This window comes from Primulina huaijiensis, chromosome 2, assembly GCF_012295235.1.
Source record: "Primulina huaijiensis isolate GDHJ02 chromosome 2, ASM1229523v2, whole genome shotgun sequence".
In the NCBI taxonomy this organism is placed as follows: domain Eukaryota; kingdom Viridiplantae; phylum Streptophyta; class Magnoliopsida; order Lamiales; family Gesneriaceae; genus Primulina; species Primulina huaijiensis.
This window is the reverse complement of record NC_133307.1, coordinates 19,552,846-19,566,766: the sequence shown is the minus strand read 5'-3', so window position 1 is coordinate 19,566,766 and position 13,921 is coordinate 19,552,846. Positions and strand designations below refer to the sequence as shown.

The following is a 13,921-nucleotide window of genomic DNA, read 5'->3' as shown; positions in this document are numbered from 1 at the left end:
TGGTTTACTCTCAGTTGTGTTCATCTTTAGATCTACGACCTTGAAATTTGCAAAAGATTCTGCAAGGTCTTGGAGATCCTCGATATCAATCATTTCTAAAGTTGTCATCAGGTTTATTTTTTTCTGAGACATATTTAATTAGATTTATCATTCTGTCTTCATCAGTTAAAGGTTTTGACATTACTTTGGCCTTTCCTCTTTGGTGTAATAAGGTTTCAGTACTAAAAGATGGTGGTAACTTTCCTTCTGAAGTCTTTTGACTAGAACTTGGTTGTAAGTCTAGAGTTTGAATTTTTGTTTGAATATTCTTTAATGTTCCAAGAATTTGTTCTTTGTTTCCAAGGATTTTCTCCATATTTTGTGATACATAATACAACATATTGCTATAATTTTGTACAGCCTTTTGAATTTATCTAAAATATCAAGAAAGTTTAGAGGAATCTGATACTATTTTTAGAAATCTATTATTTTGAAAAATCATAATTTTATCTTAGGACTCTAATAAGTTCCGCTTTGTTCTTAATATCTAACCTTAGTTAGATCTTCATATTTCAAATATTCCAAAGTTTTGGAATAAATCATGCAAATAATTAATCTCAAACCTGGGTTTGGATCTTGAGAAAATTCTCCTACTCAAATATTTAATTACACAGTAACAATAAATTTGTATGTTTAAAATAATTTTACCTAGGCTCTGATACTATTTTATGGACCGGTAAAATCAATCACTACAATCAACACATATAAGAATATTTTTGTCATTTTTATTTTTTTAAGGAGTTTAAACAAAGTTTTTTGGTTGTAGGGATTTAAGATAAATTTATGTTTGGGTTTAAAAATTTATCTCCAACTTACCCATTTAAAAAACTTCAAAAGTTGACAAGTATCGGTCAAATATTCGAATTCGTTCACAAAACAACACAAATTCTGTTATATATGCAGAAAATGATGAAATAAAACCTTTTAACATATTTATTTCTTTTAAAAAAAAACTTTTTACCAAAAACTTATAATTTTTAAAGTAAATATATTCAAGGCAAAATTTGTGTGAGACGGTCTCACGGGTCGTATTTTGTGAGACGGATCTCTTATTTGGGTCATTCATGAAAAAGTATTACTTTTTATGCTAAGTGTGTTACTTTTTATTGTGAATATCGGTAGGGTTGACCCGTCTCACAAATAAAGATTCGTGAGACCGTCTCACAAGAAACATACTCTATATTCAAACATGCTCATTTTCCGATTTTATTAATTCGTGCTACATATTTACAATTCCTAGTATTATTTCTTTGCCATTTTCATGTTTAAGTTCATTAAATAATTATTTTTAATTTTTTAGAAATAACTTTTCGTTTTAAAAAATGAATTTTGTTTGGGATAAAATTGTCTTAAAATTTTGAAACAACATAAAAATATTTTCCTCAGCGGTGGAAGAGATTATTACAACTGAGTCTCAAACCCGATACTTCGTCCTAAACTTGATATCGGATTCGACTAAACACTAAATATCTAAATAGTTCACCTTTTTGGCAGCAGGTTGATGCTCCCCATCCGAAGACACACACACTATATATATATATATATATATATATATATATTTATATATAGACACACACACACCTAACAATGGCTCGTGCATCACATGCACATATTCTTCAACCTATCCAATAAACAAAACAGCACCACATATTCATCGGATTTACAAAAAAATTAGGTATTATTTGCACAAGAAATATTCCAAATGGAGTGACTGATCAGTGAGGTAAGTAATTAATTAGTTTGTGGTTTCTGTATGAAGTATTAATTACAAGTCCATGTCAAATTAATAGGTATAATTATAATAATACAGCTATATATGATATAAGAAAAATATATGTTTACTGGTAATATAAGAAAAATATATGCTTACTAGTAGCTAGCTAGGTAGGGCCTAGCTTGTAGGGATAAATTACTTTAGACGTAATTTCCCATTATAACTTGTATATTTTGTTCTCATAATTAAATAAATAATTACCCTTTCAACATTTTTGGTATCTAAGTTTCCAAAAAAAAAAAAAAAAAAAAAAGAAATCCATGGATTTGAAATAACATTTAGTATTAGTTATTTGAAACCCTTTCCTCCATACATATATAAGTTCGATGTTGGAGAATGTGAAATTTCACTGAAATTGTACGCGTCTATCCAAATACAACTTAAAAGAAACCGAAATTAAATAAAAGATTAATTAATTAGTATAGTGAAGGCTATATTAGGGAGCTAATGTCTTGTAAGATGTTATTTATTATATATTTAGGACATTATATTTAAAGAGAAGATAATTTTTTTGGTCTAATAACTTGTTTTTTTTTTTTTGTTTCTATTAAATTTTCAATTTTGGGTTTTGGTACAATAACTTATAATTTTTGGTTATTTTGGTCAATATACTACCATAATGTTCATTTTTTTGTCGAAAAATGCTGATTAGATGTTGCCTAAAGCTAAAATTGCAAACATTTTGCGGATTTTTTTTTTATTTTGAAGAAAATCAATTTATTTGGAATAAATCAACATAAAAAAAGTCGAACAAACTGTACAAGTTTTATGAATTATTCCATCATAACCATTCAATGACTGCGACAACAAAATGTATTTTAATCATCATCTAATCAGTGGTTTTTTTTTTCGAAAATTGAACATTTCAATGATAGATGGACCAAAACATCTGAAATTCAGAAATTATTGTACTAGAATCAAAAAACGAAAAGTTAGTGGACAAAAAAAAATTATTTGAGGAAAATTTTTTTTCCCATGTTTAAACTATGGGACGACTATTTTTTGAATGTTCCAGTCACAACTTAAACTACTATATAAACATACCTTATGTTGAAACTACACAATTCAGACTTACAAAAAAATTTCCACAATACTTCTCAGCTCATTAAAATGCTGGCCTTATCGCCTCATATTTCGAATTTTGGATGGTTTTGGGAAGATCCCAACACAATTGAAAACCAAGAAAACCCGTGCATACAAAGAACAGATCAAATTCCGAACTCTGTTAATGCTGATTGTCTCCATTCTCCTTCTTCCAATACTGCACATCCTAAGAATGATGATTTCTCGAGTTTTCATGACGGATTTATTGAGAAAGGGGACACAGATAATGCGGCCAAGAAGCTCAACCATAACGCCTCCGAACGAGATCGTCGTAAAAAGATTAATACTATGTATGCTACTCTTCGATCGTTGCTTCCAGATGAGGATCAACCAGTGAGTTTTTATCTTTTTTCCCCTTTCTTTTGCTTCGTGAAAATTGTAATTTTGGTGTTATGTGTTGTCGATGTAGAGCTGACATGAAACCTACACGATGTAGACGTATGCAGTACTACGTCAATATTCCTACTGAAAAAAGAAATAAATTGTCAAAAATTATAAGAATTGAGGATCAAAATAATGAGACAAAGATTAAAATTAACATTTTCCCATTGCTTTCTTGTCTATATTTTAAAGAAATTCATGATTTTTTTCTAAAGAAAAATACTAGTAGACCCTTTTAAAATCATGTCTTGCCTACTTAAATAATTTTTTTAAAAAAATTAATTTTATGTTCTCCAGAAATATATATTTCAAATATTATAAGTTGCCAATTATCAAAATTTATGAATCATCTTCCATTTGATCTAAGATTTGCATTAGTTTTGATCACCCTCCAAATTGCTCGAATTCAAGAGTTGCATCTGTCAAGAGTCAACTGTAGCATTCTTGATTTTTTTTTTTATCTAGAGAAGAAACTGAACAAATTAAGAATTAATTAATCTAGAGAATTAAAACAACACAAACTAGCCAAAATGATAAGAACGAGACCAAACAAATAATTAAAATACACTACTTGCCAAAGGTGACGCAATTCAAAGGGAGAAAATAAAAAAAGTTATCTAATATAAAATTTGAGTCCGCAATAAAAATTCCCTTTATTTGTAATCTTGTTTTACATTTAATTATAGTAATTCTGTGATATATTAATTAATTTCATGTTTGTGTAGAAAAAATTAAGCATTCCTGCCACAGTTTCAAGAGTGCTAAAATATATTCCTGAGGTACAAAAACAAGTACAGAGACTCAGCGAGAAGAAGGAACAACTTCTGTCAAAGATTTCAAGGCAACAAGATTCATTCATCGATTTTAGCAGTAATGAACGTAGAAAATCCGTGCAAACTAGGTCGTCGTTGTCAGCAATATCGGCAAAACGATCAGACAACGGAGATATACTTTGTCAGTTCTCGACTCCGAAGGGCGAAAAAGGTTCATTTTCTATAGCTCTATCGAAGTTGGAGGAGGAAGGGTTTCTTGTGTTGAATGCATCTTGTTTTGAATCTTACGACGGCAGAATTTTCAACAACATGCTTCTTCAGGTACGTACGTACCCATGCACGTATAAAGGTCAAATATTTCAAGAGTATAATGCATGCACCCTAAAATTTAACAAAAATAAGGGGAATTCTCCTTTTAAGAAATTTGAATCTTATTGTGTATATATACTCAATTATTGATTCAAAAATAGTCTTGATTTATAATTTTCTCAATTTGGCTCGCTTTTCCTTTTGTAACAGGGACGAGGAAGCCTGAGTACTGTCGGCGACGACGAATATTTGATTGAAAAACTATTGTCGTTTAATGAGAAAATGGGAGAAGCGGAAGAGAGATTAATATCTATGCCCAATGTCAATTATGTACCTATAAATAATGAGTTAACTAACATTGATATTGGAGATATATAATCACGTTTTAAAATCATACATGATCCTAGCTATATTTGTCAGTTTTAAATTTACTTATTACGTTGTGATATATATACAAAACGTTGGCACTACAAAAAATTTCATAATCAACAACACACATACAACAACGGTTTTCACTAAAAACGATGTTAAAAAACTTTTTAACAACGGTTTTAGTAAAATTGTTGTTGTATGTCGTTTTTTTAAGCAAAAGACAACGGTTAAACCGTTGTCTTTTGGGGGTCAAAGACAACGGTTTTATAAAAACAGTTGTATTTTGAGCATCAAAGACAACGGTTTTCAGGGTCAATGACAACGGTTCTGTATACTGTTGTCTATTAGCGTGTTTTTTTGGACAATCAACAGAAAATTGTTGTCGATTAGCGTGTTTCTTGAACAAACAACAACGGTTTGTCATATTTAGCAACAGTTTTAGCAAAATTGTCGCTAAATTTAACGACGGTTTTTCTGGTTTTAGAAAAACTGTCGCTAAATTCAAAATTGCGACGGTTTTACTTTAAACCGTTGCTAAATTTAGCGACGGTATCTAATATGTCACTAAATTTAGCGACAGTTTAAAGTAAAAACGTCGCATTTTTTAAATTTTGCGATGGTTTTACTAAAACTGTCGCTAAATGTAGCGACGGTTTTAAGTAAAACACGTCGCAAAATTTAAACATGCGACAGTTTCGAAAATACCTAATAGCGACGGTTTTACCAATAACCGTCGCAAATTGTCTATAAATACCCGCATTTTCGATCTATTTTCTTCCATCCGCTTCACAACACTTAAAATTTTTCTCTCTTACACGATTTTATTACTTCACAACACTTAAAATTTTTCTTTCGATTTAGGGTAAATTTTTTAGCTTTAATTTTTAGTAAATTTTTTAGTGTTAGTAAAAATCATTAATATTGTTAGCATAATCAAATTGTAAGGTTTTTTTTAGATTTATTAAATTAATAAAAGAATTTTTTTTTATTTTAATGAAAATATTAGCGACGTAAATCGTGAAAAAACCGTCGCTAAAATTAGTGACGAACTTTAGGGTAAATTGTCGTTAATTTTAGCGATGATTTTAATTAGCGACGGTTTTATATAAATCTGTCGCTAATTTTATTAGCAACGGTTTTTTTAAAATTTGTATTCAAATTTATCGAACTTGAGCTGAAATTAAGCATGTTTGAATTTTTTTTCTTGACGAACTCGAGCCCAAATTATATTGTTTGATAATTCGTGAGCCACTCGTGAGCTTTGATATTTTATTAATATAATATAAATATATATTAAATAAATAGATTTCGAGCAATATTTTAAATAGCTTGCGAACATGTTTGAATCTTCAAGCTGAACTCGAATCTGAACCCTGATTCGAATCGAACTCAAACAAAAAAAATTAATTTTTTCGAGTTTCGAATAGAAATCTAGCTCGAATATATATATTGAACCAAATTTGAGCCTTAATTTTTCATCAATTTCTGCTCGATTCAATTTTTTTACACCCCTAGGCGAGAATGATGCTTCTAGATAAGGTTTATTCAGTTTTTGTTTTAATCAGGACTTGGTTTGTTAATATTGGAACTTGGACCTAACTCAACCCCAAAGCTAGCTCAAGATGGGAAGATTGTCCAAGCTCATATATAAAACTCCCAGGTATTTTATCCAACTGATGTGGGACAACTAACACATCCCCTCACGCCCGGGAATGAACATTTGGAACGTGAAATTTATAAATGACCCAATTATGGGCAGAACAGGTGGTCCAACATATAACGGTGGAATCTAAGCTCTGACACCATGTTAAGATTGAAAATTGGACCTAACTCAACCCCAAAAGCTAGCTCAAGAGGAGAGGATTGTCCAAACTCATATATACAACTCCCAGGTATTTTATTCAATTGATGTGGGACAACAAACATGGTTTACAAATTTTTTGGACCAAAATAATTTAATTAGAAGCCCAATTTAATTATTTAATTTGAAGCCCAATTAAATTAGAAGCCCATCAAACACAGCGGATTAATTTTTAAAAAATACCGATCACGAAGCGCTGAAGAGGTAGAGATCGTCGCGTGAAAAGAAAGGAACGTGGATCATGGGGGAGTGGAGAGAAACGGCACAGGTGCTGGGAAGAAAAAGATATCGGCAAAAACAGGGAAAGACACAACTCAGCTGCACAGACAAATCTGCAAATACTCTCTACTAATTTTCAGTCTTCAAGCATTAATTTTCAAGCTTTTCAGTAGTTGTTCTAGCATTCTAGATCTTCTCGTTTTAGATTTCAGCAACAAGTCATTATATTTTTCATGTCTTTGATGAATTCCTACTGTTTATTGAAAAATATAAACGATGTCAGATGTTTATTCCTCAAATTCCAATAGTTTTCTTCATTTTGCCGTTATAGTTGTTTTAGGAGATTAGAACTGAAGGTCGAATTTAGAATTCACGTCGCTTGTTTTTAGAAGTTAGATTTTTATCATTTTCACACAAATTGGTGCAACTTCGCACATGACATGCCCGCAAATATCAATATTGTGTAAACATATTTTTGGCACGTCCAATGGGACCTCACTATGCCGCCAAGAAGAAAAGAAAACGTCAGTCAGGAGAGCGGGGAGCCTTTGGCCAATCAAGAGGGAACTCAGGTTCAACAGTCCGAACAACCTGTTGTTGATCCACAGGCTGAAGAAGTAGATCTGCAGATTCCTACTATATATGATCAAGTTTCAAACAGGAGGACGGAAGAATTGACTGCTATAAAGATTGAAGAAATCTCACTGGCATTATCTAAAGCAATGTCTGACTGTTTGAAGACTCTACTGAGTAAACCGAATCATTCTACCCGAGGGGAGCAAAATACCACTGTCAAAGAGACTGGTCAGGGAAGCAACCAAGTCCATGAATTCGACCAGGGAGTTGGAAACTCAAGGGCTGGCGATCCTCGTCGCCCGGAGTTTACTCTCCCAAATCAGCTAGAAAGAAGGTATACACCACCTCACAAGAGAGAAGAAACCTTAGGAAAGAGGGCTCAGCCATATCCACGTGCTCATGGAGTGGAGAGCTCGAAGCAACCTGTTACTCAGGCATACAGCGTGACAAATCCTCTGTATCAACCGGAAGCGTATGAAGATATGTCACACATGGATTATCAAGGAGTAGATGGTGGCTTCCCATGAGGTAATATTGGTTTAAATGCAGGGTTTCAAGCTCGGGGGGCAAACTATCATCACCATTCACTCCCCAACAGAAATGCAGCAATGATCGATCCTGATATGGTGAGGAAAACTGTTCAAGAGCTGTATGGACCGGCTTTGAGACAGATAGCCGGCTTTGAGACAGATAGGGCTCCCAGAGTTCCACAAACCATATTCAGACTACATAGATGTGAATAACCCGTACCCAAGGGGTTATAGAGTTCATGATTTCAGTTTATTCTCCGGGGAAGATGGCCAGTCCAGCATGGAACACATAGCCAGGTTTACCATCCAGTGCGGGGAGTTAGCCAACCTAGAGAACTTCAACAATTTAAAGTTGCGGCTATTCCCGAATTCTCTCACAGGGACTGCAGTTGCATGGTATGCTTCACTCCCCAGAAATTCAGTGATGAGTTGGCAAGAGATGGAGAGACAATTTCACATCCAATTCTATAGAACAGAGCCAGAAGTGTGTATTGCCGATTTATCTAGGGTCACCCAAAATAAAGGAGAATCTGTAGAGTCTTTTATCGACATGTTCAAAAATATGAAGAATAGGTTCAAGGTGTGTTCCTACCCGAGACCGAGTTCGTGAAGATGGCACAAAAAGGGCTGGATTTTGAATTAAGGAAGAAATTCCAAGGCATGGAGTTCAGAGACTTCTTTGAGCTTGCAGCCAAAGTTGCTGAATACGAAGAACTATTGCGGGAAGAGTCATACAAAAAGAGAAATGCTATGGAGTCTTATTATCAGGAGGTAGAAATGTGGCATTGGCAGAAATTCGATCAGCTGGTTCTTGCACAGTTCCCCTGCTAAAAAATAAGCCTGCAGAACTTGAAAAGAAGAACAGCTCCCAACTCCCCAAAGATATGCAGTATACATTTGATGTGTCAAAGATTGAGGAAATTTTCGATTTCTTAGTAAAGGAAAAATTCATCATCTTTCCACCTGATCACAGGATGCCACCCACAGAAGAGCTGAAGGGTCGAGAGTATCGTAAGTACCACAACTCCTACAATCATGCTACTAAATCTTGTTGGGCGTTCAAGAACATTTTGCAAGACAGAATTAACAAGGGAGTCTTGATGTTCTCTAACAAACAAGAGTCCATCTTTGTTAATGTGAATGTGACAGATTTGAAGGATCTTCTCAATGAGAAAAGAAATCGATCCTTTGCAGTGAAAGAACGAATAATCAAGAAATGCTGGATCCCGAAAGGTCAACTGTTTGAAGATCATGGAAGGAATAGTGCTAATCGAGTGAGAACAATTCAGCAACGTTTCCCTGGAAATGGTGGTGAATCTGTGGCCTATAGGCCGAGGAACCAACATTTCTTGGAGAGACCAGTGCGTAAGAATCAAGGGTTCAGAGGGGAATCATCTCGTGAGCAGTACAAGAGATACTCGGACATGAGAAACATATGTAAAGTTGAGTCGCAAAGAGTGGAAACCAAGAAAGTATCAGCTGATCAAGGCAGAGAGCGGCGTTCATATGAAATCTCAAAAAGAAAAATGATTGAGAACAAGAAAACAAAACCCATGTACGTTCTTCCAGCCAGAGGCGAGTTCAGTGAGTCTTGGAGGGTGGCCAAGCACAAAAGGTTCCCTAGGCCACTGACTATGACTCAGAAGAGACAGCTGTTGAGAGAAAGAGCTATTGCAAGAAGAGAAGAGTCAGTTAAATTGAGAAGGGAACCCACAATTGATATTCCAATCACCAGAGATCAGGTGAGGAGTAAGTCCAAGTTTGGAAGATCGGCTACTGAGGATAAGTTTGTAGACGATGATGAAGATCTGTTAAGTAAAGAGGATGATCAAAGAAGAAAAACAATTAATTTTTGCGTTGGGGAGTTTCACATCACTGTGGATTGTGTCACAGGAGTGGTGATACTACCAGAGAGGTTTAAAATGATGGAAGAAGAGAATGGAGATTTGATGTCCAAGGAATCAATGCAAAAGGAATATCGTTCAGATAAACTCCCTGAAGAGAGTTCAAGAGTGATTATAAAGGAAGATCACCCAAATAAACCTAAACAAGTGATACTTGAGAAGCCTACACCGGCCATGACCAAGCACATAAAGTCGTTGTACATCAAAGCCCACGTGAATGGGAAACCGGTGTCTAGAGTTTTGATTGACAATGGTTCAGCTGTGAATGTTCTTCCAGTAAGAATGTTAAAAAGTTTGGGCAAAACCGAGGAGGACTTGATTCCTACAGAAGTTTCGGTTGCTGCATTTACAGGGGAAACCACCAAGACCGTTGGAATATTCCCCGTTGATGTTACAGTGGGGAGTATGTCATCTTTGTGTGCATTTTTTGTGGTAAACTCGTCCGCCAACTTCCAAGCATTGTTAGGCAGGGATTGGATCCATGCAAACCAGTGCATCCCATTCTCAATGCACCAACTTTTGTTATTCTGGAAAGGGGACGATGTGGAGGTTGTAGAAGCAGATGGACAACCCTTCCAGACAAGTGCGAGTGCAATTGAGGCCAGGTATTACAATGGGGATTTTGGGACCATCAGAATTCGTAGCAATAATAAGAAAGAAAGCCCAGTGTACATGCAAACACCAACTCCAAGCTCGTTGTTGGAAAGAATCCTCAAGCCTGCAGTTATCGTGCCGTCTAGGACGATAATTCAACCACTGATTGAGGAGGTTGATGATTGATTTGAATCAAAAAAAAAAGGAGGTAGATGCCACCTCTATATGGAAGGCGCATGTGCAGCAATTACTGAACAAATTAGAGGAAGATGAAGCATGGGACACCTATGGAACCGAGGTTGTCCAAGAAGAAGAATACGAAGAGGATGAACTCCAAGTTGATGAATTGTTGATGGCGCCATCTCAAATGGAAGATGGCCAACACGAGGTACAAGACCCGTTAGAAGAGATTAACTTGTGGGAGCCTGAGGATCCAAAAGTGTTGTATGTGAGTAAGCTACTGGAAGATCAGTTGAAACGAGATTTGATCAGTATGTTGAAAGAGAACAAAGATTGTTTTGCATGGAGTTATGATGATATGCCAGGGTTGGACAAAAATTTGGTCGAACACCGACTTCCACTCAAAGATGGTTTCAAGCCATTTCAACAGCCATCTCGCGCCGCATGTCAAAAGAAGACGAGTTGAAAGTAAAAGAGGAAGTCGATAAACTGTTGAAGGCCAAGTTTATAAAACCAATCAGATGTACCGAATGGCTTTCGAACATTGTGCCAGTCATGAAAAAGAATGGCAAGGTCAGAATATGCATCGACTTCCGAGACTTGAAATGTGCAACTCCCAAATTCGTATATGTGATGCCGATACCTGATATGTTGATTGATTCAATGGCTAGAAATGAATTGTTATCTTTCATGGATGGATTCTCGGGCTACAATCAGATCAAGATAGCAGAAACTGACACTCACAAAATAGCATTCAGACGCCCATGAGCTGTTGATACGTTTGAGTGGCTTGTCATGCCATTCGGGCTAAAAAACACAGGGGCCACGTATCAAAGGGCTATGAACTCGATCTTTCATGATATGATAGGGCACCACATTGAAGTATATATAGATGATATTGTCGTAAAATCTAAACAAGCTGATGATCACATCGAACATTTGAGGAAGAGCTTCCAAAGAATGAGGCAACATGAGTTGAAGTTAAATCCATTTAAATGTGCCTTTGGCGTAAAAGCAGAAAACTTTTTGGGATTTCTGGTGCATCAAAGGGGAGTCGAGGTGGATAAAAACAAAGAGAAAGCTATCATGGAGGCAAATCCGCCTAGGAACAAGAAAGAGTTACAATGTTTCCTTGTGCAAGTGAATTACTTGAGACGTTTTATTTCTAACCTTGCAAGGAAGATGAAGGAGTTTTCACAGTTGTTGAAGCTCAAAGACATCAGGGAGTTCAAATGGGAAGATTCGCTTCAGAAAGATTTTGATGTGATCAAGAGATATTTATCTAACCCACATGTTCTTATGCCTCTCAGGTATGGAATGCCCCTTAAATTATACATCTGTGCTGCTCATGAATCAATTGGATGTCTTTTAGTTCAAAATAATCATGAAGGAAATGAGCAAGACATCTATTATTTGAGTAGATTCCTTACTCTAGTAGAGGTAAAATACTCTGTGATTGAGAAGCTATTTTTAACACTGTATTATGCATGTACTAAGTTAAGATATTATTTTATTCAATCAAGAGTATTTGTGGTGACTAAAACCGATTTGATTCAATAAATGCTTAATAGACCCATTCTCTCTGGGCGGATTGGCAAATGGTCTTTAGCATTGGCTGAGTTTACATTGATCTATTACCCCCAAAAATCCGTAAAAGGCCAAGCTATAGCCGATTTTTTAGCTGATCATCCTTCACTTGATGAGCCTATTGGAGAGCATGTTGGTTTTCCAGTCTGTGGAGTGGAATTTCGACCATGAGAATTGAAGTTCGATGGATCAAGTACAGAAACAGCAGCCGGAGCTGGTATTGTGATCACCTCCCTAAGAGGTGTGATAACCACTCTATCTTTTGATTTGGGTTTTCCATGCACCAAAAATCAGGCTAAATACGAAGCACTGGTCATTGGATTGGAAATTTTGAAAGATTTAGGGGCGAAAGAATTGTTAATATCAGGAGATTCTCAGTTTGTACTCAAACAACTATCAGGGGAGTTCAAATGCACAAGTTTGTCATTGGCTCCATACTATACCGCGACATCCCAACTTCTAGATGATTTCTAAGAAGTGTCGCTGGTACACGTCCCAAGACAAGAAAATTGGGAGGCAGACGAGTTAGCACAGGTTGCTTTGAGATTGAAGATATCTCCAAAACTTACACACAGGCTAGTGTTGATTCAGAAGAAAACCCATTATTCGATTCAGCAAAGAGGGATTCAGGTAGATACGCTCAACTTGGATATAAACTTAGCTGGTGATTGGAGGGATGACATAAAACAGGTGCTAGAATCAACCGGGAGAGATATTCCACATGATTTAAAAATGAAAGCACTTAATTACGTCTTAGTGGAATGAGATCTGTACAGGAAAGGTTTAGATGGTCTGCTACTCAGATGCATAGGTTTCCCAGAGGTATTGGAGATCATGAAGCAAGTTCATGAGGAAGTGTGTGGAGCGCATCAATCTGGAGTAAAGATGACATGGTTGATAAGAAGGTATGGCTACTATTGGTTATCCATCCTGAAAGATTGCATCAAATATGCTAAGGGATGCCAGCCATGTCAGAAACATGGAAACATCCAAAGAATTCCGACGGATGAGCTCCACAGCGTTGTCAAACCATGGCTGTTCAAGGGGTGGGCCATGGACTTAGTAGGGAAAATCTACCTAGCATCATCCAAAGGCCACTCGTTCATCCTTGTGGCCACAAATTTTTTAACCAAATGGGTTGAAGCAATGTCTTTGAAGAAAGTAGAACAAGGGGATGTCATTAACTTTGTGAAAGAGAATATTATTCATAGATTTGGAATTCCAGAGTCACTAACCACGGATTAGGGAACTATGTTCACGGGTTCAGATATGAAGGAATTTGCGGAAGACTATGGAATCAAATTGAGAAATTCATCCCCTCATTACCCACAATCCAATGGACAGGCCGAAGCATCGAACAAAGTTTTGATAAAAATTCTACAGAAAATGATGGAAGAGAATCCCATGGATTGACCAAGGCTATTATCAGAAACTTTGTGGGCATACAGAACATCCAAGAGGACTGCCACTGGAGTGAGCCCTTTTTCCCTCACTTTTGGCTATGATGCAGTGCTATCCTTAGAGATTATGGTACCATCAATGCGAGTGGCAAGATAGAATGAACTTTCATCTGAGCACTACAGTGAGGCTATGATTATGGAATTAGAAGAAGTTGATGAATTGAGGATCCAAGCATATAATGCGTTGTTGTTGCAAAAACAGAAAGTGGCAATGATCTATAACATAAGAATCAACAAGAAAAACTTCCAAGAAAGAGA

General features: G+C 35.9%; 2 protein-coding genes across 2 annotated transcripts; both read left to right on the top strand.

Annotated features, from left to right (window-relative positions):
- The first annotated feature begins 2,895 nt into the window (after window positions 1-2,895).
- Window positions 2,896-4,793, top strand: LOC140959556 (transcription factor ORG2-like). Its single transcript, XM_073417463.1, has 3 exons — window positions 2,896-3,250; window positions 4,024-4,392; window positions 4,591-4,793. Exons 1-3 carry the CDS (start codon window positions 2,924-2,926, stop codon window positions 4,756-4,758), a joined length of 864 nt encoding a protein of 287 aa, XP_073273564.1. The 5' UTR covers window positions 2,896-2,923; the 3' UTR covers window positions 4,759-4,793.
- A 6,663-nt stretch (window positions 4,794-11,456) lies between these two features.
- LOC140957232 (uncharacterized) lies at window positions 11,457-13,448 on the top strand. The gene is made up of 4 exons (XM_073414366.1): window positions 11,457-11,926; window positions 12,188-12,335; window positions 12,779-12,867; window positions 12,980-13,448. The coding sequence occupies exons 1-4, from the start codon at window positions 11,457-11,459 to the stop codon at window positions 13,446-13,448; spliced, it is 1,176 nt and encodes a 391-aa protein (XP_073270467.1).
- Window positions 13,449-13,921: the final 473 nt, after the last annotated feature.